Source organism: Takifugu flavidus, chromosome 16 (genome assembly GCF_003711565.1).
Source record: "Takifugu flavidus isolate HTHZ2018 chromosome 16, ASM371156v2, whole genome shotgun sequence".
NCBI classification, from domain to species: domain Eukaryota; kingdom Metazoa; phylum Chordata; class Actinopteri; order Tetraodontiformes; family Tetraodontidae; genus Takifugu; species Takifugu flavidus.
Genome location: NC_079535.1, coordinates 8,608,871 through 8,634,130, shown reverse-complemented (window position 1 = coordinate 8,634,130; position 25,260 = coordinate 8,608,871). Strand labels below are relative to the sequence as shown.

The 25,260-nt window shown below is 47.7% G+C and overlaps 1 protein-coding gene across 2 annotated transcripts; it reads right to left on the bottom strand.

Moving 5' to 3' along the window:
• Window positions 1-4,858: 4,858 nt before the first annotated feature.
• tmem260 (transmembrane protein 260) lies at window positions 4,859-24,206 on the bottom strand. 2 transcript variants are annotated; one of them, XM_057059479.1, is made up of 17 exons: window positions 23,947-24,206; window positions 23,632-23,749; window positions 21,091-21,122; window positions 19,706-19,857; window positions 12,972-13,149; window positions 12,760-12,873; window positions 12,369-12,548; window positions 12,206-12,246; window positions 10,826-10,912; window positions 9,828-9,936; window positions 9,565-9,737; window positions 8,693-8,864; window positions 8,252-8,391; window positions 7,575-7,751; window positions 6,592-6,645; window positions 6,279-6,363; window positions 4,859-6,116 (listed from the first exon to the last, which is right to left on the bottom strand). In XM_057059479.1, exons 2-17 carry the CDS (start codon window positions 23,744-23,746, stop codon window positions 5,856-5,858), a joined length of 2,070 nt encoding a protein of 689 aa, XP_056915459.1. In that variant the 5' UTR covers window positions 23,747-23,749; window positions 23,947-24,206; the 3' UTR covers window positions 4,859-5,855. The 2 variants fall into 2 exon arrangements, with proteins under 2 accessions (XP_056915459.1, XP_056915461.1); XM_057059481.1 differs by having other exon boundaries at window positions 23,941-24,034.
• Window positions 24,207-25,260: the final 1,054 nt, after the last annotated feature.

Below are 25,260 nucleotides of genomic sequence, written 5' to 3'. Positions count from 1 at the left end.
GCTAGCATGAGTTTCCCCACTTTTTTTTTATTTGTGATCATTTGGGGCTTTTAGAGACCGATCTGAGGTATTACATGGATTTCCATGATGGTAAGATAATAGCAAAAAAGAATAATATGGTAATAAACGTCACAAAACTGAAGCCTGTGTAAGCAAAAAGGAGAATTTGATGTAGTTCTATGTGATAAAACGCAAGCAGGAATCAACCAACATGGCTCATTCCCGAGCCACCAAAATACCCGCAGCCCTCCACACACACATCAGCAGACACACGCCCGCTGTTGCCTGTGGCTGTGACATCCAGCACATCAAAACAACCTGGAAGTTTCATTTCCGCTCCCCCTGAACCTGCTGACTGGCTAAAACTGCCCACCGCACTTTGAACAGAACCTCATCTCTCCCGTCAGAGCAGATGTGTTCCGCATCAGACGCTAGATATCGGGAATACAGGAAAAGCCGGTTTTTAACATCGGAAGCACGCCAATGTGCGCGTCCATGACGGTTCCAAGGTGGTGGTGGGGGGGGTGGGGGAGGCATCTAGAGGAGCTGGTGATCATGGGTGATGTTTTGGATGTGCCGTGCCCATCTGGCAGGGTAGGGTTTAGCCCTAATCCCAGAGCCCCTCTGCAGGGGAGCCCCAGACTGTTGATCATCGGCCCCCTGCTGACTCCTGCACGCCCCTGACCTCACACAGAAAACAAGCCTGCACACACAGCGTCAGCACCTCTACACGCTACAGCAGGACCATCGGACGTGCGGAGAAGAACTTTGCAGTCCAGCGGAGACGTGCAGGCGTCTTTAATACATAGACACAAACAGGCATAGAGAGAAAGACGAGAGAAAAGCTGACCCCAGAGCAGCAGGCGGACACGGGGAGACGTAGAAACACACACCGTAGAGGGCACACAGGCTCCATTTGGTGGGACAATGTATAAAATACACGGCTGGAGAGAGCAGGTAAATATACACACATATAATTACAAAAACATAGACAGATAGGCAAACACACAGAGACACACACAAAGACAACCAGAAGCAGTGGCACAGCCACACACACCACACACCTAACCACTGATAATCCCCTCGACACACACACATACACAGCATCATTATGTTTATCACAGTGAACCAGCCCACCGACACCCATCACTCTAATTCCATTTGTCTGTTTAGATTCGTTTTGCTTTAATCCTCCCTTGTTTGTGCGCATCTGCAAGCGCCGCAACAGCGCCGACCAGGAAGGAGACCGACGCGCGCGGCGAGAGGCGAGAGAGATGGAGGGTGAGGGAGCTGACGGGGAGCGCTCGCTCTCGGCCCCCGTAGCTGCGGCAGAAGCGGAAGGGAGGAAAGTCCCCGTGCCCGGGGAGAAGCTCCCTGCCCCAGTCACAGAGCCGCCGCCGCCGCCGCCGCCAGGCCCACAGGCCCCTGTAATCACTGCAAACAGTCAAACATCCAGTCACACAGGCTCTTCCACCAACACAACATTACAGGCTTTTTACACATTATTACAGCACATCTTATTATCCCATTCAAGTCTCTCTATTAGCTCAATTGGATGGTGGGATTTTCATTTGTAAATTGGGGGATTTTAGATTAGCTTGTCTGTCAGTGACGAAATGCCCCCTGAGACTGAATTATGTGACCAATCACATGTGAATCGATGCTTACGCATGCTCCGCTGCAGGAATGAGTGGTTTCACTGAGAGGAAATGTTACTTTGAATGTAGGCGACTGAGCCAAACAGCCCCGACTAAACGATCTCAGATCAGACCGCCGCAGTCGTCAGCTCCAGGAGATGAATGCTAGCGTCTGAATTAGCCGCGATGCATCAACACAATGGTTGACACTTGGCTTTTATGTGGCAAATATTCAGGTCTAATAAGAGAATTATTAACGAGATAAATATTAGCTGCTTTCCACACCTAGCAGCAACATTATGCAGAATTTCCGTCCCGTGGTTGAAAGGAAGAAGATGAATTACTCCTCATCCTCCCCAGGCCTTCCATTCAGACACGCAGAGAGAGGGGAAGGGAAGAAAAAAAAAACGCACCCTGAGGTAGTCGGGAGACCCGGCAAATTATGAAAATGTCTCTCTATGTCCTAAATGGAGGCCGAGCTCTTTAATGTGGCACAAAATTAGAACCTGGGGGAGGAAGTGTGGCCCAGTTGATTGGCGAAACCCCTCCTGGTCCATGACGCTCTCCCCCCATCCTTCTCAGAGCGCACAGATACTATCCAGTGGCTGGAAGGCCCTGAGAGAGCCTGGGGACATCCATAAAGGTGCCTAATTTGTCAGTTTACTCCTCAATTATTTAAATAGATCTAAGAAGAGAGTGGAGAATGGGGCTTTTTCTGCCTCTTCACAGTAAAAGCAGGGAGAGACCTTTCTCCACGGTAGCCATTTTCAGCTGCGCTCTGCGCCGCTGCCTTTGATATACAAAAAGTTCGGCGCTGGAGAGGGGGGGGGCTGTATCAAATAAACAAATGTGTGTACACAAGATAACAACGGGAACTTGGGGATAATATTCAGCGTGCTCCGAAGAGCTCAAAGTTATTCCGCATTTATAGATTAGAACAAACTTCGCGAGCATGTGCACACAATGTACACACAAACATGTTAGCCGTGGGTCTGTGACAAACACGGGCAAACACACACGTGTGTTTGAACAGCTATCGGCGTGAGGATTTAGGTGAGGGTTGGATGAAGCAAGGACCCTTTGTTACTCTGCAGTTCATCCACCAGCACCGATCCTGCCCCATCAGAGCCCGGCATTGGGCGGAATATCAGCTCCTGATGGCGGGTTTGTCTTCGTTGAGGTCCGGCAGGTTTATGAGGATGAGGACTAAGGTGGAGGAGGTCCACACAGCAGGAAGGCCGCCACCCAGTCCGGTCACAGCGTAAACAGCCTACGTCAGCCTTACACACACTTGGGCAGAGGAAATAGGACAGACGGCTACAAGCAGCAGCCATCCTGACAACAACACAAGCAGAAAGAAGGACACAATGGAGAGCACCACAAACATCTGGACAAACACACTTTACCTGACACACAAGCTTGTGGCTGCCACACACTGACAAGCACACACATTAAGAGTGACAGCAAACACAAACCTCAGACAAGTCAATCACATCATCATGTCAACACAGACAGGCGTTAATGGGCCTAATTCCGCCCAATACACATCGGTAAATCTATAGGAAAATATTTATCTTCATTAGCAAAACTCTCAACACATATGGGTTGGGTTTTTTTTTTAAGCAACTGTTGAGAGTTGCGGTCTCAGGTAGGAGCTGCAACTTAATCCAGAAGAATAACAACAACCCTGAACTGAGAAATGTGTGTGGAGTTTAGCGGCAGGCATTGGCAGTCTGCACAAAAGATGGGTGGCACCTCGTAAACATCCTTGAAACAGGTTTCTCATGCTTAAAAGGGGATCTGCAGGCAAAGTTTTTTCCAGAGTGTGAGATTCTGCAAAATCTGAGGCCAGCTCAGTATATCATGCCTCTCACATCCTCTATTCTCTTCCCAAACACTCACCAGCGTCCCCCCCACCACCCCCACCACCCCCTGCCCTCCACCCTCTCCACTCCAAGCTCCCATCCAGCCAGGGAGAGCAGACGAGAGGAAGAGAAAGAGGAGATAGGCCCAGTTGCTAAAGCTGCCTTTTCAGCCACTGCTCCCGCTCAGTCTATCTGAGATACACAGCAAGCGGAGGTGTCGCTTTTCCGCTGGCATTTCGGACAGTATCTACTTATAGACAGGAGAGAAAGAGAAAAGAAAAACAGAAGGGGTATTATCAGGGAGGGATGAGAGCAGCAAAGGCATTTTGTCTTTTTATTCCCCTCCTAAGCCCTGGGCTTTGCTCCCAATCCGATTGGTCGATACGGCCAGGGATGTAAATGAAATGCAAAGAGGAATAAGGCTGGCTTCCCATCTCCAGTGTGCACCCCCCCTAAGTCCTCCACCCCTCTTTCTCTGCCTCACTCTGTCTTGCTCTCGCGGTTGTTTATGGTGTTGTGTTGTGTTGTGTGCGTCTCCATTCACAGACTTGCTGCTCTCCCCGCTTCCGTCCCCTTCCTCACTCCGCCACCCCCCCCCCCCCACACACACACACACACACTCTCGCTCCATCCCTCCCCTCTCCCTGGCTGGGCTCACGGCTCTTATCTCCTCAGACGCCCCACATTCCAGCGCTGCCGTGGCTCCTTGCCTGCATCCCTGGTCACGGCGATTCCACGGGTTCCCACAATCCTCGGCAGCCTGCCGATTTAGGGTGGGCAACTGACTCTCAGAGACTGGGGAGAGGAGAGGAACAGGGGTTAGGGAGAGATGGGGTGAGGGGATGAGAGGAGGATGACAAAGGGGAAGGGAGAAATTAAAGTTAAAAAAAAGAAGAGGGCATGAGACAATAAAAGAATTATAAAAATAATCTGAAAGATTTATAAGACAAATAAGTTGTTGCGTTCAACAACAGTAGTGAAAGTTCTCTAAAGAAAAGTTTTTAAAGTTATTTTAAATTGTTCCAATTAAGATAACTTTATTGGGAGATGCTAAAAATGCAAAAATAAATAAATAAAAGGGCATCTGGGGATATTTGGGGGGGGGGATCCAAACAAACAGATGAGTGAAAAGAAAATAGATTTTGACACCTTGGAAATAGACATTAAAAAACTCCCTCTCAAAGTATCTGGTAGCGTTAAAAAAAAAAAAAAGTGCCGTATTCAACTTAAAAAGGTGTTGAACTCAAATTTTGCCAAAGAAAATCTAAAGACGCCCATCCGAGGAGGAATACTAGAGGAAAAGTTTGTTCAGGCTGCTCCGAAGGTCTGAGCTGTGTAGAAAACACACAAACAGTGTTGAAAATAATCAGTCTTTATTCAAGTCTTTTCCTAGAAAAAGCTGAGTGACAGTAGTAGATGCACACTGGAACACGCACGTGCACGTGCACAGTGTGCTTCATGCCGTAATGCTTTTTGCATTTGTATCTGTATTCCATAAAGTTTGAGGCACTAGGATCAATAACTATGGCACAAAGTTCTCTTGAGGGGAAAATAGCAACTTTTTGGACCCTGAGATGGTCAGAACAGTGTTTGCTGGTTGAATTTCTCCTGGAGAAGCGTCTGGGTGGAGGTTTAAGCATCAAGCACACTGACATGTAAACAGAGATCCCACACTCAGAAACACACCTCTAAAAGGGTCCCTGGCATTGTGACATGCCGTGTGGCATTTCACATCTCATTTAAATCCAACAGGGATTACGGCCTCTCTCTTTAGGAAGGAGGAGAGAAATAAACATTCACAGAATCCATTAGTTTGCAACATTTAAGGGGCCATCCACGTCGGACTGATGGAGGGATAGAGTGGTGGGTGGGTGCTGCTGGGGAGGGAGGCCTGCGTGGCACACCACAAGTCTGTCCTAGATTAAACAGTCGCTCTAATCCCCCATTTCTCTCCCCAAATTGGTTTTCCCTCAATCTCAGCCTCGCCATCCTACATGTGAGAAGAAGAGAACTAGAACAGTGGCCGAGGCAAAAATAATCAGCACTTTAAACACCATCAGTGGGGAAGGAGAGAGCGACCAGAGAGAGAGAGAGGAAAACAGAATAAGATGTAACCAATCGGAAATGGACTGGATGAGTTCAAGGAACGCGGACGGCGTGATTGGGGTCAGTCGAAGTTTTCCAACTGTAAACATTCATCATGGCTGAGTTGAAGTTCTCCTCTGAGATTAGCAGCTTCTAACCCTCCATTTAGAACTTCTTCTGAGAGATGTTTAATCCACAGCGAGGGGCGTGTCCAGTGTCCACCTCCTGTCCCCCCAGCGTGGGCCAGCGTCACGCGGCTCTCGCTGGCTCACGGAGAAGTCCCGTGACTCGTCCGGAGCCTTTCCTGCTCCTTAAGCAGATGAGTAATCGCCGTGCGTATGGCCGGCGCCTGGGGGTCCGTGGGTTCCCTCTCCAAGTACAGCGCAAAGTGCCGGGAGCTGCAGGTCAGCAGACTGTCTGGACTGTGGCCCCGGTGACCTGAGCGGAGCAGCCTCTCGCACGCTAGCGCCAAGTTCTTGTCCCAGTTTGGAGGGTAGTTTGAGTGGGCCTCCACAATCTCCTTATACAGCTGCCCAGCACACACACACACAAACACACACACAAACACACACAACACACACCAAAGCAGATGTCACTTCAGGAAAACACAACACGCTTTGCCTTACGTAGCCCTTAAATCGGCCCCATTATGGGAACAGCATTGTTGAGTGTTTGCTAAGGTCAGACTCACAGTGTAAGACAGCTCAAAGAGCCGAGCTTTCCCCTCTCCCTGCATCCTTTCTGCCAGGTCAAACAGAAAGAAAGCCGTCTTCATCCTGAAACAAAGCACGCAGGCTCAGGGCTAAGTGCTGGATGGATGAGCCACACAGATCCGAACGCCACTGCAGTGGAGTGATTTATGTAGATGCTGATACCGAATACAATGTACACATAGATGCTCTACCACACAAGACTGGTTTATGGAGATGTTCTGGTGGTCTGGTAGGAATCGTGACGCAGGTTTTATATCAAAAGTACGCAGAAGGGAACAAAAATGACGGCACCTGGCTTGCCACATCTCCTCATTGGCTACACGCTCCCATGAAGAAGGATGGAATCTGTGTACAAAACAGACAAAAATCAGGATTTTTTTTTTTAAACCTTCCGGCACACAGTTCCACTAACTATAAATGATTATTTATGTGAATATATTGTTCTACTCTGCGGGGTTTGTTACAAATATCAATGCATAAACATTAAACAACAATAGCCGCCAACACATTAGACATGGAGTAAAAGCACATCGCTGCTTTTATTTCCACTTTGTCGACTGTTAACACTTGACCTCTTCTTCAAAAGAATAATTTAGCGGGGTTCCTGAGCTAATATTTAGCTGGTGGGCATTAGCGGACACGCTTGTCGCGAGGTTGCGGGAAATAATGTCACAGTGTACATGCGTGAATATCAGAGTGAATGAGGGGCTGCTGGCAACGGCAGCAGAATGCGCAGCTTTGACTAATTCCACTTTTGACACACTTATTGACAAAACGCAATAAGAAACTTATTATTTTTCATCTTCGGTCTCATTTCAAATGGCCGAGGGCCTGATGTCTTGCTCTGTTTGAATACACAAAGAGCTGGATCGCAACACAAAGAAGAGAGGACCAGAGGATGTGTGAGGGGGGACGGAAGACCACAGACAGATGAGTGGACCAGGACAGGCCTTTATTTCTCACTGATTATTTCATCTACATATAATGAGATTTATTTTAGGTAGACTTCTCTGGAAAACCAAAAAGATCCAGTTGATTTATTATTAGTTCGGTTAATTTAATTTTGACTTACTCTAAATTCTGGCTGAGTTTCAAACGATAACTGCTATTTTAGGACGAACTGTTGAAAAATTATGCAAATAGTGTCAAATTATGCAAATAGAATGCGAGTATTTCTTTTTGGAGGAGATGAAGCTCTTCTGTAAGTGTCATAGTGTGTGGAATGAATCGATTTGTCAGGAAACAGTGAGATTTTGCTCCCTGTGCATGTGCACCTGTTGTGTGGCTCGCTCCAGTTGTAGAGGTTGCGAGTCCGATCGGCCCATTTTTCAGGGTGAAACTGCCTGTGAACGGGCACCAAGTAGTCACACACACCCAGGGGCCAACGAGAGTAACTACGCTCCCAGCTTGAATCTCCATCAGGCAGCCCGATACAGGCAAAGATATCCCTCCTGTGGGGAAAGAAAAACAGGTTTTTTTCCTCCTGCTGCTGATGACACACAGGAACATCCCCACACCCCCACCCATCTCTCAGTCCCTGCACCAAAGGCTTCTGCCCCAAGAGTTAATCCCACCGGTCAGTGTTGCCCCTGTGAAGCAGACATGTTGGCCTGGCAAACAGTGCCCCCTGGTGGGCTTGGTATTAACAGGCCTCCAGCCAGTTTCTGGCTCTCAATCCCTCCTGGACTGAGGAAGTAATGGGAGCATGGGAACAGCAGCCAGTCCACCAGAGACGGTTTAACCAAATCAAGTAGATTAGTCCACTTCTGTACTTCATCACACTCCTTTTATGGCCTCAACAGTTTTACCAGCTTATCTCCCCCCTGCACTCACCGCCGTGTCGGCCATCCCACTGATCTCCGCCTCAATAGATCACCCACTTGTTCACTTCCACCACTGTGTTCGTTCACTTGTTTTCCAACGTACAGTTCAGCATCTCCCAGTGACTCACTGCGTGTTGTGGGACAAAAACTGCTCCAAGCTGAAAGTGCCTTTCTCCTCAGGGCGGACTGGGTCCCACAAGCGGCCGGGGAAGTTGACCCCAGGGTGGTGCTGCGCCAGCTGAGCCACATACCATGCATAAGTCATCAACTGGAAAGAAGGGAGAATACCACCAACTCTGTTGAATGCTTTGTATTCAAATGTGATTAGCAGTTAAATTACCACTTAGTGTACAAATCACTTCACGCAAGGGGATTTACTGACAATTTCACAGGATTTGCTTCATATGAGAGTTTTATTTCTTTATTCCACAGTCCTACTTTAAATACCTGTTTTAACTTTTTAAAACCGTATTTATCTATTATCTCGAAGCCTTTTATGATTGTTTAATTAAAAAATAAACCTCAAATTAGGCTAACAAAAAACAGTAGAGTGGAATCGAAGCCCTGACCTCCTGGTCCACGAGGCGCACATCGGGCCGCGCGCCCTGGCAGTAGTAAAGGTAGCGCAGAGAGTTCCCCGGTAGATCCCCTCTGGTTAGAATGACTGAATCAGCCGGGATGGAGGCCAAAAGTTCCCTGCCGAACTTCTCAACCACGCCGTTTCTGCTCTGATCACACTCTCTGGGATGTTGGGACAAACAAGGCAAACCAATTATTTCAATTATTTTAAAGGGCTCAACTGTGTGTGTGTGTGTGTGTGTGTGCGTGTGTGTGTGTGTTTCAGAACTGTGCATGACTGAGAATGCCAATGTTTATAGGTAAGCTTATAGAATGTTGTGAGGGGAAGCTGTCAGTGCCCCGTAACACCCCCCAACCCCCACCCCGAGCATTCTGGCTGCATATCTAATCGCGAGGAGACAGGTGTGATGGGTCTGACAGTGCAGGCCATGTTCTCCGCCTGATCAAAGCTGCTCAGTGATGGCTGTCTGGCGCTCCCCAGCCCTGCGCTGGTGTAATCTGCCTCCTCGGACAGCTAATATCTCAGGCTGAACTCTGCCAGTGGAATTTATGTGCTAACCGTGCCTCCCTTTAGCCCCAACCACAGGTTGAGCAGAGGGGAAAAAAATGACACGTGGAGTTCAGACCTGCGCTATGAAGCACAGAGGAGAAACAAATCAGGTTGACTCAGGGAAAACTAATGCCGCAAGATTTTAGGAGGAGGGAGTCAATGAGAACTGAGGTGCTTTGCAGTTTAACTTTAGTTCACAGAGTTGTTTAAAACTACAGGAAGTTATGACACCTCTGGGATTTGGCATCGGCGCCAGTCGCAGATCCAGATCCTGACGCCATGTTGGTCTGAAGTTACTGTGACAAACTGCACCTGTGGTTGGTGTGCGCCATGTGGGCCAGCAGAGCCACGGTGAGGACCCAGCCTGCAGTCTTCCACACCTCCCCACGACCGAGCCTCTTCTCCAGCTCACTGTGTGTCCGGCTCAGGCCGAGACCGGCCAGCACGCAGACGATGGCGTCGCTCTGCAGCCAGAAACGCTCGACCTGCAGGAAGTCAAGCATCCTTAATACATTACAGCTTCCTGCCGGGTTTCTCATTTGAATGAAGAGGATGAAATGAGACTCATCACTCACAACTCCCAGCAGCAGGGGTCTGCTGACGTCCAGGTTGGCTCTCCAAGCAAAAAACAGCGAATAAACCACCAGCATGGCAGACAACAGCCAGGCCACAGCACGACACGACCTGGCATTAAAAACAGACACAAGCGGTTCAGACCAACACAGATGCCCTGATCTTTATCATTTTCTGGTTAGTGGTTGAAGTCTATATGAAAATATTAATGCAGGGTTGCGACTGCACACGCCAGCTGAGAAGTGCCCGATTGATTTTCTAATGCAGAATGAGTCACAATGAGCTGCTGCCAACCGCTGAATCTCAAACTCATTATAGTACAGCTGTAAAATGTACTTATGCACTAAAAAGAAAACACGTATGCCCTCATGGCAAAAACAAACCATCATTCCAGCGATTTCACAGCCGAGCCAAATGACCTGGCTGAACGGCAGACCTTTTTGCCTCGTCTGGTTCTCTAAAGTCTGCTAAATAGATGAAAAATGCCCCAAATTTTCAAGTAATAAAAAGTTACACCACTCAAAACAGCACATGAATGGCTTCCTGTTGGTGTCCGGGCACGTGACCTTGATCTCTTTCAGCATTCACAGACACATTTATCAGTAAATCCCAGAAGGAGGGGATAAAGAGCAGTTGAGGCCATGGACACTTCTTTATTAGCTACACTCCATAGAAAAGGCACTGCTGTCAAGAATTAATGGATGACGGTGCCACATGCAGATGAATACCAGCCTTGATTTACTTGTACACACAAACATGTTTTTGAAAATCCAAAACATACACACTCTGGCTCCTCTTTATATCAATTCAGAGCATTGTGACAGCTTGACAGTTAGGTTCCTTAGTATTTTTTGTGTTCTTTTTTTCCAAGATCAGCATTTTGTCAGTGGTTTTGTTCCCCGTCTTTTACTCCGGGGGATTAGATTTTTGGTTGAAGAGGCTGCTGAAATGTGTGTGACAGAGTACGGCGCTCTGTATGCCTGTGTCGCTCTCATCCTACCTATCCCAGAAGGAGGAGAGGAGGCCTGCTCCTGCCAGCGCCAGTGCAGGAACGGAAAGGTCTGCCAGGCAGTGGTCCCACTGAGCCCTGCGCACACAAACACACGTAGAACATGCGTGATGGACACTAAGATGAGCTCAATTACTCTTCCTGCGTCTGAAGTCAAGGACGCCGATTATGAAAGGCCCTCTGTTCCCCATCAAAACAAACTCCTTGGACTGCGCGCCCCTGCTTTCAATCGGATTGGCAGATATGAATGACTGTATCGTCCACCCCCCACGCTGCCCCATCCTCTCGTCACAGCGCCTGTCAGTCACAGAGCACTTGCTTAGAGCAGAGATAGTTTCCTGACTCTTCCTTAATACCCATCACTATTTGACAGCTTATTGGGTGTCTATATCTCTCAATGTACAAAACGTGCGCACAAGTGTGTATTTGAGGGTGTGCGAGCGTGTGTGTCAGCTTCTCCAACGGGTTTACGTCTCCAGAGCGACATGCCTGTCATGTTCGCCTCTCTTCCCCATCCCGAAGGTGTGTTTGTCCATCAAGCGGCAGGGGTGACGGGAGGGGGTGGGTGCCTGGCAGAGGGGGGCCGGTAGTGGGGGGTCTTAAGATGCGTGTGTATCACTATCCTGTCAGCTGGAGAGAGATATAAGGAGTGGGATGACTGCAGTTGTGATGATGGTGGTGGTGGCAGCCCAGATAAAGGGAGGGAACTGGGTGGAAGAGTTTGGCAGTGGTGGTGGGGGTGTGGGGGGGTGGTGGGGGGTGTTGCTGGAGTGGAAAAATACAATTTCTCCAGCTCTATTGCAGTGTCTGTCATCACAGCTTGTCACGCTTAAACACAAGAGCTGAGTGATCATTTCAAACTGCTGGAGAAACAGAACATAGCGATTTGGCCCTCTAAGCAGGTTCAGTTATGCTTTGATGGGAGAGAGTCGAATGGGAAGAACAAAAGCTGCTGGGGGAGGAAGGGAGGGAGAGCTGGGCCGCAGAAATGACTCTGGGCTCTCACAACAGAGTGGCGAGTCTGTGGTTAAACCTGTGTTAAACAGCAGAACCAACGCAAACAGAGATTGGGTCTCCGGCCTCTGGAGCAGGCGCCGTCACCACGCCTCAGAAGAAAGGTTTTCCACCGCTTCCATCTTGCTTCAACTTTGATTGAACACTGGAAGTCGACAGCGGACACCAAGGATGCATAAACAAGTCGCAGTACTTCACACCTAAACTCATTTTTAAAGTAATTTAAAAACTGCGAATTGAAGAATATCCCATTACTTTGTCTTTGGAAACTCCCGGGTTGCTTTTGAAGCATGTGGGTAATTAGTGACTGCCCTGACTGTATAAACACAAGGAAGGCAGAGGAGAGGGCAGACTCACTTCAGCATTGTGCTCAGCTTTGCAGAGATCTCCGTCTTTGCCTGGAAGAGACGAGCACTTTGGTGCAAATCAGTGCAACACATGAGGCAACACCGCAAACGTATTGCCCAATAATGGAAACGATGAGAAGCATAATCGATGTGTGTCAAAGAGGTTAAAGTACCAGACTGAAGGTGCCGTATTCCACCCGCAGAAGGTGGGTCAGCAGACCCGACAGGGTAGTCTGATCCCCCCAGCTCCACCGGGCTTGGTTGAGAAACGAGGAGATGGGCAAGTAGATGTAAGGCAAGAAGCCAACAAGGAAACATACTCCCAAAGTTATGAGAGCAGACACAGACAGCTCCTGTCGAGATAAAGGCGTTTTTTATGTTCAAGAAAATCTCTTTAAATAAGTAACCGACGCCAATGTGAATGTTTCAACTTCAAAGTACAAAAATTCAAACGTGATATATATTTGCTGCTTGAACAAAGCTGTGCATACACTAACGTCCTGCCAAGGCTTTCAAACACACATTTGGTATCTCCTCCAAATGAGCTTAAAGAAAATAACTTACTTTGTGAGAATACAGTCGATGAAGCACCCAGGGAACGATGACCAGTACATACAGAACCAGTGTGTGCTGGTTACAGAGACCCAAACCACAGCACAGCGCCCCCCAGTGTGCAATCTGCTCAGATGGTGCAGAGAACGGTGAGATAAACTCATCACTATTTCTCTATCTGTCCAGCAGGAGCGGACAGCAGAGAAAGAAATATCCACCCTCACCTTCCTCCTCTGGCTGGCATTTTTGGCACGATGGAAGCTGGCTGTCAGGAGGAGGAGCATCCCGACAAAAAGATTGTTGAGGGTGAAGACTTCTGCCACCACAGACCACTGCCAGCTCAGCCTGGACACAGCAAACAGCCCCCCTGCTAGTATGGCCCCGGGTCCTGGACCTGCCAACCTGACAGTTACAGAGAAGAGGTGTTCATTTTCTTTTCAATAACAACAACAATGTAAAGAAGATTGTTTTCCATGCTACAGAACTTTTCCAATAATGTTCCTGAAGTTATGTGACAAAAAAGGGGGAAAATAACAGTGAAAACGCCTCACGAAAAATGTAAATTTTGCAGGCAAAAAGAAGCTACCACATCTATCAGACTCATTTGTAGAGCCAGTATAATCTTTATTTGACCCAACTTTGGTTCTCGGACAAGACCTTGAAAAACACTCAGTGAATTGGGCCATTTACATATCACGAGAAGTCCCCCCACAGCCTCCGGTTGATCTGGAGCAGACTGGCAATGAAACCGTGGTAGAGATAGCGCTTTATCCTCCGCTTCTTAAATATAATGTGCGCACAAAAGTTTTCCCTTCCTCCTCTCCTGTACTGTCTCCATCTCCTTTGCAGTAATTGAAGCAAACTTGGGATAATCTGTCATACGTTAAGACCCACCACTTACTAAAGGGAGAGAGCGAGGGAGAGAGAGGGAGCGGTGACAAATGATGAGGGGAAGGGAGAGAAAAGAACGACGGTGCGGAGAAGTGCGCGTTAAAGGAGTAGGACAGTGTGTGGGATAAAGGATGAAATAAAGAGAAGGAAAAAAGTTCAAAAAGAGAGAAGGGGAAAGGAGAAAAGGGGAAAAAAATGAAGCCCAGTCCCTGGCATGCTGGCTCTGAAATATGAGCAGCCTCGACAATTAGGGAAGTCAGGCAGTATGGCCCTTTCCGCCATTGTGTGGAGTGGCTTAGAGTCCTCATCAGCCTATCAGCTAACTGACAGGCAGAGAGCTGCTCTATTCAGCACCGCAGATACAAGCTGCAGGCCAAACGGCTGCCAGGTCCCTTATGACCCCACAATCCCTTGCCGGTGACAGCTTCAAGCTCCATAGCAAATTAGGCGCTCTCACATTACAATCGCAGAAGACAGATTCCATTAACGGTATCTGAAATTGAGTAGAGAGCAGGCCTGTTATCAGACCTGACTCATAAGCACCGCCATTAATCACAAGGCATGATACCATTTATACATTTCCAGCTCTCTGCCTGCCGCTGTGATAGTCAGCCACAAAAGGCCTGATGAGACTTAGGCTAGGGGAACAATGGAGCTTTCTGAGGAAAGCGCGGTAAATCAGGAAAAAAAAAAAGAGGGAGAGCGAGAGGATGGCAGAAAAAAAAACTCTGCTGCTGACTACTTCCCCTTTTTCTTGGGTTTTCTCTCTCCTGCTCTGCTATTTTTCTTCTGCGTTCACTGTGAGGCAGGCTGGGTGAACGTGTGTGTGTGTGTATGAAGAGCGGGGGGAGGCTGTGTTGATGTGGCGTCTAGGAGTGGGTCTTAATAAGAGATAGCAGCGTTTTTCTCGCTGCCCCGCTCCAGGAATTAGTTGTAACTTGAAGGAAGGATGAAGGAGAGGACTTTTGTTGAGGTGCGGAGACCCCCCGCACCCATAATTTTTTTTCCCTTGCATGACAATTAACCCACAGCTTATTCACCTAGTAGGGGGGCTGATTTTTTTTTTAGGTATTGCGGGTTCAGAGCAGTCACGGGGGTCCACCGGCAAGGTTATTACACCACCCACATTCCTGCATCTGCAGCGCCCTCAGAGCCAGGCAGCAGTCGTCACATGTGACAGACTCACACAGACACACGCTACTGTTCTTCAGCTTCTTTATTCTCCACGAGTGTGTGACAAATCTCTCAGAGCTCGTCACTCCCGGAGAGCCCAGAGGTGCACACAAGCAGTCCAGGCTGTAAATGACCTGTCTGTCTGCGCAGGACCACCTGGCCGGCCCGCTCCCAGGGTGCTCGGATAAAACGGGACAGGTTCTGACACCGGTGGGGCCGTGTTCCCTCTTATCTGGAGCCAGTGTGCTGCAGGATGCGGCTGTGTCGAAATATGTTTTGACTGACTGACAGTGGACACGGCTGAGGCGTAGCTGGAGAGGAACGCAGCCGTCAGCGAGACTTTTCTCTCCCCGGCGTGATTAAGTGATGCGCACGAAGCCTGAACGCCAAATCTCAATGTAAAAAGAGAAAAATACTATAGAAAATATCAGAATATAACAAACTTAATGGTTTTAAATGCATAGAGGAAACTGCTGGACTGTCTTCAAGGACAAATTGGACTTCATTTACCCTCTGTTCCATATTATCATCACAATCGTGCCAACACCAGATGTCTGTGCTAAACAACCCAACACAAACGGGATCCCCAGTATTCTGAAGTGAATGAGGCTTCACAATGGAGCCAGCCCAAGACCCACTCTCACACACCACCCAGGGGAGAAATTATACCACCAGCATGCCATCACGGATCAGCACCGCACTGTTCCAGGACCCAGCGCTGCTTAGGGGAAACAACGCTGGAAGAGAATCACACATTCCTGCAGAGGGTAGAAAGCCTAAGAGAGGAGACGGCTGGTGCTGCAGAGGTTTCCAGCTGGCCCCAACCGACATCCCAGGACTCTTTCCTGGCCAGGACAACAGGCGGGCCGCTGAGAAGCTATTATACAACAATTTTCTAAACAATGCTGCAGTGCATTCACACACATTAGACTTTTTAAAGGGAGAAAACTGCTTCCATCATTTGTATCTAAAAGAGCTGTTTTTTTTCCTTCATGCACATGCAGAATCTATAGATTAAAGATATAGTAGTTGCAATAAGGATTCTCAGGAATGATTGTATTTGCTGTAGACTCTTAAAGGGTAGAACATATCATGGTCTGTCAGGATTTATTTCTCTCTATTTAAGGTATTTATGTAATTGTGAGATGAATAAATATATTGGCAGGTTGAATTAATGGTTATAGTTTAACAAAAGATTCCATAGATCTGCACATTCCTGCACATTTGGAACAGACACATTGCAGGATTGTGGGAATCCTCCTATGAAATGCCTTTTCAATTTTTAACCTAGAAAACAAACATGATTTAAAATAACACACACTTTAGGATACAATTTATAGTCTACATCTAATTGAGCATGTATGTCACCATGATGTTGAACTTAGCTGGTGTATGATGTGATTATAACAGCCTTCACTTTTCCCATAAATCTGTATTTTTTATTTTAAGAAAATTTAAAGAGCACCCACATTTAAAAAAAAAAAAAAACAACTTTGACTAGAGATAAAACTAGACAATTAAATGTTTTCAATGTTCCCCTCAGTTCTAACATTGAGGGTATCTTTTAACTTTTAAACGATCGTCTACCTTTAGGGCTCCTCACCGGTGACTTCCTGTTATCTGCACATCCCCCAGTGGACTCACTCTGGGCGGGGTGACACTGCTGTACGGGCAAACCCCCCCTCCAAGAGAGCGCCCCGGAGTGTGGGCAAAATTAATCACTGCAATTCTGCTCAAACAATGCAGCCACTGACATGACAACCCCCGCCCCCCCAATATATCTTAATCTCCCCCGACCCACAAAAATGACATGAAGAGTGGAGAAAACTAGTTACAAAAGGAAAGAAAGGCTGTTTATGCAATTCACTGAATGCCATTTTACTGCTGCTCCTTTCCCACAAAGTCATTAGGCCCAAACCAGTGATATATAAATGTTGCTGCATAGATTCCATTAGCTAATTCTGGGTGAATTGTAATTGCCGAGTCTGATCCATCGCCGTGCCTGGTGCCTCATTAAGACCGCCTGTGGTGGGTGAGGAATGTAATATTGACGTCCGAGGCAGACACAATCTCGGGCCCCTGGGCGAATGGAATATTTAACTGGCACTGTATTCCGCTGCCTATCCGGCCCTCCTCCCCCTCTTTGCTATCCACATCCCATAGCCAGTAATGAGGAAATAACATCTTCATTAGACATCTGTTTAACTATATTAGAGGATGAGTCCTGGGGGGACCATTGGTCATGCTGAAGAAGGAGGGGTAAAGGAGGTCCGTTGGACTACAATGTGAGAAAAGAGATACTGCAGAAATGAAATAAAAATTCCAGAGATTACGCCACTCTGTGTAGCGCCGTCATCTGCAACTCCAGAAGAAATACGAGGGAAGGGACCATAGTGGCAGCTAGAGAGAGCGGCGGGGATCATCCGGAGGTCAGGAAAGACGACCTTAACACGCGTCGCTCCTGAGATGACCCCGACATCAAACTCACAACCCAACAGTTGTGGAACAACGACCTGCCTGAGCGGAGGGAGCGTGCCCATCGGGACCATATGGCAGAGGTCCTTATATGGAGCTGCGGGTGCAGCGCGAGGAGAGGTTGGCAACACGCTCATCCTCGGGTCCACTGAGGCGTCAGCTGGGCCACACGGGCCCTTTCTCAGTGGGAACTTTGCTCCGCGGCCCCGCCTGTGAAGGAGGAGGTCAGAACCATTCGATGTGCTTCGCCGGCTCTGGTATGTCATCATTTGATCAAATAAAAATGTGCTGATGACTAAGCACTACGCGGTTGTTTTTCTGATCCTGTAGCTGTCAGCACACTGACGCGTCTGCTCCCGGCTTCTCAGAATAAGCTCGGGAATGAAGAGAGATTCCAGGCAGGTAGCAGAGATTCAGAGCAGCTTTGGCAGATAAACTGTAAAACGCAGCAGCACAGAATACAGAGCTGCCTGGATAATCCAGCCATGAAGGCTGCATTCCTCCAGAGATTCACGGCTGAGGCCTTTGGCATTCCGCGGCCTGAGCGTTTCTTCCTGTGAACCTCCCGGTGCAATCGATAGTAATTATCGTTCCGTCCGCCATCCTCAAAGGCTTGTCAGAGCGTGGTGTGAAAACAGAACAAGACAAGCAATTTGGCCATCAAACCATATGATCAAGCAAAGAGAAGTGTAATTGACAAATCAAAGGGAGGCCAAGTGCTACATTTAAACTTATGCAAGAGAGAGAAGAGGCTTCCAAGCCTATCAACTTACATTCCCCCACATTAAACGCGGCAATCTGGCCGACTAATTTAAATTGATACATCAAAGGCTCGCCATGTTGGGTATACTCCAGCTGAATTTCAAGGTCTTACAATTTACTGTTTGAGCGATGCCTCTGTCAAGTAGCCGTATTGACTTTAATTTATTTTGCCATTTTAAAATATGTGCACTTATCTTGATTAGTTGGGGGGGGGTAAAAAAGTTTCAGTAATTAAGACACAATAAATCAATTGGTGAAAAAGTTAACTGAGAGCTGGCACTGACGGCACCTCCGCAGGGAGATGGCATCCAAACGAGCTCTGTGCTAAACGCCTCTGATATCATCCACACCAGGACAAAGGGAGGACAGCCTTGACCATGTAGACGCATTTCCAGCTTCCCGCTCTCATGTTTTGCCCTCTCGGCTAACGCCCGACAAGGTAAACCGTGCCAAATGACCCTCTGCCAGGAGCTCATCCCAAACTACGCCCAGCACAGATAAAGACCCAAACCTTTTATGGTTGTTGTTTTTCCTCTAGATTATACTGTATGTTCATACTTAAGGGCTTAGATTGCGTGGCCATGTGCTCTGGCTGAGGTTCGCGCTGCCCATCATCCCCGTTTTGAGGGCTGAGGTTCTCATAATGACTTTTTATTTGAACGTAATCCAAAATGTGATCTAAATCCCCAGAGATTACAAATGGAGCGACGGCAGCGCGCGCAGGCTGAGCCAAACATCACTCAGACTGCATGGATACTTTAGGTTTAGGACGTCCCACTGAGAGCTGTGGCCAATTGTCCAATTGGCTGGCAAAGGCTGGCGATCCCAGAGTTCTTTCTTTCCTTCCCGACTAACATTCATCAGTAAACAGAAGCAGAAGATAAACTCTATTTTCACCTGGGGTGACATTAAATAATATTCAACATTTCGTATTTTGACAGAGTGAATTACAATGCATGAAAATATCTCAGTGGGAATAAATAGTGACTCTAAAAAAGGAAGAAAAGGTTGACACTAAGCTGCCGCTGATAATGGAACATGGAAAGTGACTCGGATTAGCAAAAGGTTGATTTCAGGTTGTTTGGCCGACTACGGGAGAGGAGGGGAGGTGATAATAGAGGCCCTGTGGGTCGGGGTCAATGGCAGGCACACCTGCACACGGTGGCAACAACACCTCAACAATGAGCGGATGCAGAGGAGGAAGATGGAGGGACACAGTCAGCGATCCCATCCCTCTTGGACCCGGGAGATGAGCGATCGTGCTATGCCAGGATTGGGAACATGCTGGGAAACGGTGGGACGGGACAACAGGGACATCAGAATGAAGGTTGGAGGGCGCGATAATTGCGATATACATACACACGCACGGTCTCGACGGGTGGCTGATGGGTAAACAGGCAGGGCAAAGTGGCGGGAGGGAGGGAGATGGCTGGGCTCTGCTCCTGAATACTGAGCAGAGGATCAGGAACGAGCACAGCCCGGCTGTCAGGGACCACATTTATTGTTCTCTATTCCAGACAGCATCATGATGCAAAATGTGAGTGAGGAAAGGTTTTAAGACCGCCCCTCGGATGGTTCACAATGCTGCTGCATGGATAAATGCATGGTGGACTCAGCTTTGTGTGGAGTCCTACAGAGTAATGCTTCGTGCACCTACCTGCAGACAGACATGCAGAGGGCCCCGCAGGCTGCAGACCCCAGCAGGCTGCTCATCAGGTTGGAACTGTGGGCTGGAGAGAGCCAAGGCAGGAGCCGCATGGCCAGGTGAGTCAGCAAGGTAAAGAGGGGGTAGCCTGGAGGATGGGCCACCTAAAGAGGCAGTGACAGATGAAAAATGGAGTTCAAAACCTGAGAGGGGATTATGATGGGCTCGGTTCTCTCTGGGCAGGTCTTCATACGGAGCTTTCTGTGTGTTCCTAATGCTGCCATAATGCAGAAGAGGCAAACCCTGCCTGCCACGACTGCAAAGACACTCTAGCGCCACAGCCTCATCTCCCACTTTCCCTCCCTCTTCTTACTACTTTTCCTTTGGCCTCTTCCCAAGGACGGCGCGCCTCCCTGGAGGCGGCGGCGGAGCACGTGGTGCTCACCAGCCGCAGACCCCCAAACTACCTCCGAGCTGCAGCGATTCTCGCCTGGGGGATCTCAGCAATCACGGCAATTAGCCGCTAAGTCTCCTCCACCCAGATAAGGGCTCAGTCATTAAACACAGACTCATTCCCTGGCACTGATAACACGAGCCGTGAAGGCAGTGAGAAGGGGCAGCTCTTCAAAAGAGCACAGAGCCGTAAGGTGAGGAAGCAACTCTTCTACAGGTCACCTACAGTAATCTAAACATGAAACAAGCTGGTCTGGAGGAGGCCGGGGGAAAAAGCGTAAGAGATATAAAGAAAAGGTAAATCAGCTGTAGAGCAGCCGGCCCGGTGGCAGCCACCAGGAGGGAAGACTGAAAGACTACGTGGACGACAAGCATGTGGAGAGAGGCCTCAGGGAGCCCAGGGAAGCAGAATCCTGGAAGTCTGTGGATCAAAAGGGGGGGCCGGCGGCCTGCAGCAATGGGATGGCCTGCGAGGCCCTGGGGAGGCCTAAAAAGGGAGACGGGCAGGCCACACGGACTGCAGCACTAACTGCAGGATTACTGGCATAGTGACACCGACACAGCCTCCCTAAAAGGATCACAGCGGCGTAATAAACTTTATTAAATAATAAAACTTATTATAACTGTTAACCCGATTTAGTTCATTCTTCGCGGCTTACACACACACAAAAAAGAGGGGTGGATATAATAAGCCTTATACCGTACATAAGGCAAAGCCTACAAAAGCCATCGCCTTACCATTGACTTTAATTGGATTTGAAAAACGGGTTGCAAATTATAGCATTCTCTACATGCAACTAAGTAAAATAAGTGTATAGAAAAGAAGGGGAAAACCTGTGGACTGAAAGTAAATTAATCTGCTTTCTGCCCATGCTTAATTAAACTTCCTTAATGCTTATGAGAGTTAATGAGTGAATTGATTAAACAATACAGCTAATACTTACCCCCAGCTCACATGCAGCGGTGATCAGCTCTCCTGTGGAAGAGAACGGGGAAGGAAATTAATGTAAACCCAATAATTATTATTAACAGACAAGTCTGGTTCCAAAGTTTTCCCAAATCAAATACTTGCGCTGGGGTTTTGCATTAATTTGCCAGGATCAAAACCTACAAATCTTCCCAGTGTGACATTTCCTAAGCGGCACGTTCATTCTCTTCATCTCACGCTTCTCCCCTGATGCCTCCCTCCCTCCCTCCCTCCCCCCCCCCCTCCCTCACTTCCTCCAGCACATACGCACAGAATAAACACCCACAAAATATCAGCCTTCCTCTCCACTGCTCTGTCACACAAAGAGACGCAGAGGCTGATCTGAGAATAATGCTCCCAGTCCCATCCTCCCCGTGTTCGGGGATCCTTTCCCACTCCTCTGCTTTTTTCTGCTGCTCTACACGCTGCACTCCCAAAGTCTCAGGGTCTTGTTTAGTCTGTTGGGCACAAACAGAGAAGGCAGCGACGGTGACAGCCGCAGAAAGAGGTAAGCTGGGAAAAAATAAGCGCTGCACAGTTTTTTGACAAGCTCCGTGTGAGGTGGAGAACAAAGTAAAAAAGGAACCTCCTAAAAGCTATTTAAAGGAAGCTTTGATGGATCTGGCTAGAAACCCATTTGTGCCAGAATACAGCCAGAGCGTCTCAAATCAGAGCGATTTCCCACCCGATGTTGGCGTCTCACGCTGACGAAAATTGAAATTTGGTTCAGATTAAAACACATCGATAACTGTTTGTCTTCGTCACAGCTCCCTCTACTGGTGCGATGGCTAACATCTCCATATAAGAATAAAGTGACTCTTTCATCTTTCAAAATTAAAGCTGGTAAAGAGAGAGGATTATTTTGATTTACCGTTTTAATAAGGAAAATAAATATACCTGGTTGTTTTACAATTCAAACTCTATAAATTTAGAAGAGCAAGAACTAGGTCCTGGTGCAGCAGGTCCAATCACGAAACTTCAGATGCCGTTTGCTGCATCACATATTCTCCAAACTTGTTGATAAAGTGCATTTTCATGCTTAAATGTGTGCACATCCACAGCCCTAACCCTTATCATTCTAATGAAGCGTGACGTCTAAACTCCTCCACCTGCGTAACGTGCGTGTTTGCCAGGCTCCGTTTCACCAGGTGCGAGCTGCCAGCTCCCAGCACTCTCTCATCCACCACCACTTTCTAAATTTCACTTATTTCCCCTCAGTGGTGACACAGTTTTATGCATTTCACCGCAGAAAATTTCAAACTAACATTAATCCAAACCAGCCATCTCGGTGCCACAGAGTTGCAGTTCTGCAGCCCCAACACTAAAAAAGGGAAAATATTGACTCGACGGGGTAGCAGTGCGACTGCCAAGAGTCTTTGTGATAGTAGAGCATGGGCACCCACACCAGTCTTCCCATAATCCCCGTCATTTCCACACTCCACATTCCTAGACAACAGTGTACCCGTGGGGCTGTGCTCAAGCCTCTCCAGGGCACATCACACCTAAAGAGATTAGGACACAGAGACGGAGACCTGGAGAATTCCGAAGGGTGTTCAGCTGGCACTATCAGAGCGGGCATCCTGCACCGTCCCTAAACGCTGTGGAGAAGGGGCTGGCCGTTTTTTCAAAGGCGCCGTTCAATAGACGGCAACACAAACCAGCCGGGCTACTCAGCGCTCCAGTTGCCTGCACTCTTTCCGTCTCCGTTGGCTCATATCTGGCCAAGCGTTTCATATGCTTTCATTCTGCAAAGTGTGCATTGCCCTCCACAGCAGGTTGTATGCCAGCGCAGTGCAGGCCTAACAAGCATGGCCTCCATGCCCTAAAGTCCACATTTACAAGTTTGTAACCTAGCTATCACTTTTCAACACTGTTTGTAATTATGCAAGGCGCTAGGTTCTTCATAAACTGCATTACAAGAATGCACCAGCCTACAGCACAGGGGGTGCAGAGTCCATTTACATTTGCACTCATCTACCTTATATCTGATTAAACAAGCAAGCTTTAAAGATCGAGCACAGATTTTCTCTTTAATGAAATCAAACCATAGAAGTTTTTCTTTATGGCAAGAAGAAAAAGCTAAAGATCAAATTACTTTTATTTTTTTATATATATATGATTAACATGTATGAGTGCATTCCTGCAAACATGTTTGATAAGTAGAATTATACATCTATTTTTTTTTAGATCACATTTACAAAATTGTATGTGGGTATTTAGATATCTTCTGCATTTGTTGTCGTTTTTATTGAGAATAGCCCATTTTTATCTCAACAGCATCAGACCCCAACATTAGGCTATGATAGAAAACACGTCGTATTCATTTGAAATCATGCAACATGTGCATTTAATTCACACAGAAATGATGTTTTCTACGCTTGGGTTTGGGTTTCCGGGTCGAGCAGAACCTGCAGCACCTCGGACAGCGACCACGCCGTGCACACGATTGGCTGACCAGCTAACAACAAACGCACATGACAGCAGAGGAGCGTTAGCTAGCTAGCTCGCTAGCACCAACCTGAATCTCCACCAGGCACAGTTCTCTGCACGCATGGAACATACAAAGCTGTGACACAGGCGACTGTGGTGATGGTCAGAATCCAGCTCGTCCTCTCTTCTGTCGACATCTTCATTTTCTGGATACAAAAAGGGAAGTTGTGAAACAATTACTTCGGCACGCTAACTAAAGGCAGCATAACTAAAGGTAGCGTCCCACGTTCAGGTTACTGGGAATGCAGACACCTATGTAAGCTGCCGGTTTCATGAAACCCTGCTTTATTTTAAACGGACGGAAGTAGAACCAATGCGCGTTTAGTTAAATGATTACCCTTACGGTCGTATTTGTGGAAAAACGACAGACAAATTGCTTTCAATAAAGGTTTCTAATCCAGGAAGTTACAGCCAGCCCTGAAGGGAAGTATCGCGAGGTCCTGAAAAATCTCGCGATGTTTACTCTGCGAACCATTCCAAAAGGTTGAAAGAGGTGTCCAAATCCTTATTATAACATATAAACTCCCACAATCGTCATAGAGAAGGACGCGTGCTTGATTTGACTCATTGTCTATTAACAAGATGCTTTAAATTGAGAAGAATAAAGAAAGTGGCACTTGTTCATTCTCTGTCAGAGCCTTAAAGAAGTGCTGTACTCACGTCCTTTCTGACTGTCTGAGGGAGTGTCTCCACCTTTTGTCTGCAGAGCCGCAAGCGGAGTTACTGGTTTCTGTATCTATGAACTGGAGCTGTGAAAACGAGCTGCATTTATCTTGTGGGCACAAAAAAATGACTGAATTCGCTCCAAAGGAATTTCCCCCCAAATTTCTCACAACATATGGTCTTTTGCAGCTGAGATTTGGAAAACGTAAACCTCAACTGAATCGAGTAGTTCTGGAAGGCCTAATGAACTTGTATTCTTTCCTAAAATTAAAAAGAGATAAATAGATTTTTTTTTTACTCCCTAAACATTTTTTCCAGCTATAGCAAACTTAATTGCAGCAATAAAAAACACCAGATTATCCCCGAAATGTGATATATGCACCAATAAATGTCTCACAAGTGTCCACATTTCACAGGTTGAAGGGTGACTGTAATAAAGAAATTGCCCCATTGAACTGATAATAATCCCAGCCCAGCATAAATGAGTCTGATCCCTCGGTAAATTGAGCCCTTGGTGAGGTGGAGTGGTGTCAGCACCTAGCCAACTCTCGGATGGCTCTCTAATCCTCGCTTCCCTCTCACCACTACCCTCATCGTCTAATCAGTCTCCAACACACACAAAACGCTCACACCCATCCCATCCCATCCCATTCACTCACACACCCACACCCGAGTGCTCGCCCTTCCTCGCACTCGGGCTCAGCCGTCTCTCTGGTGTGATGTCACTGCTAATCCACGTTTGGTTATCCGCTGGGCCGCCATGCTGCCAGAGCGATGTGGTGGGGGAGGAAATGGAGTGAATTTGGGGGGCTGCAGGGTGGGGTGGGGGAGGCGGTAATCAGTGCCCGTCATAAAGTCATCTCTTAAAAATCACCACTTCCATTTGGCCCCCACCATCAGCACCACAGAGAAATAGCCCTAACGCAGCAGCGGCTAAATGTGCCGCCCGTTCCAGCTCTGATAGGGGAGATAAAACAGCATTCATACAGAGGAA

Coding starts and splice junctions, on each gene's coding strand:
- tmem260 (XM_057059479.1), bottom strand. CDS start 23,746: ATGAAGATGTCGACAGAAGAGAGGACGAGCTGGATTCTGACCATCACC. Junction 6,646..7,574: donor TGGAGCGAGCCACACAACAG/GTGCACATGCAC, acceptor TTTTGTACACAG/ATTCCATCCTTCTTCATGGG. Junction 6,364..6,591: donor GAGGAGATGTGGCAAGCCAG/GTGCCGTCATTT, acceptor GCTTTGTTTCAG/GATGAAGACGGCTTTCTTTC.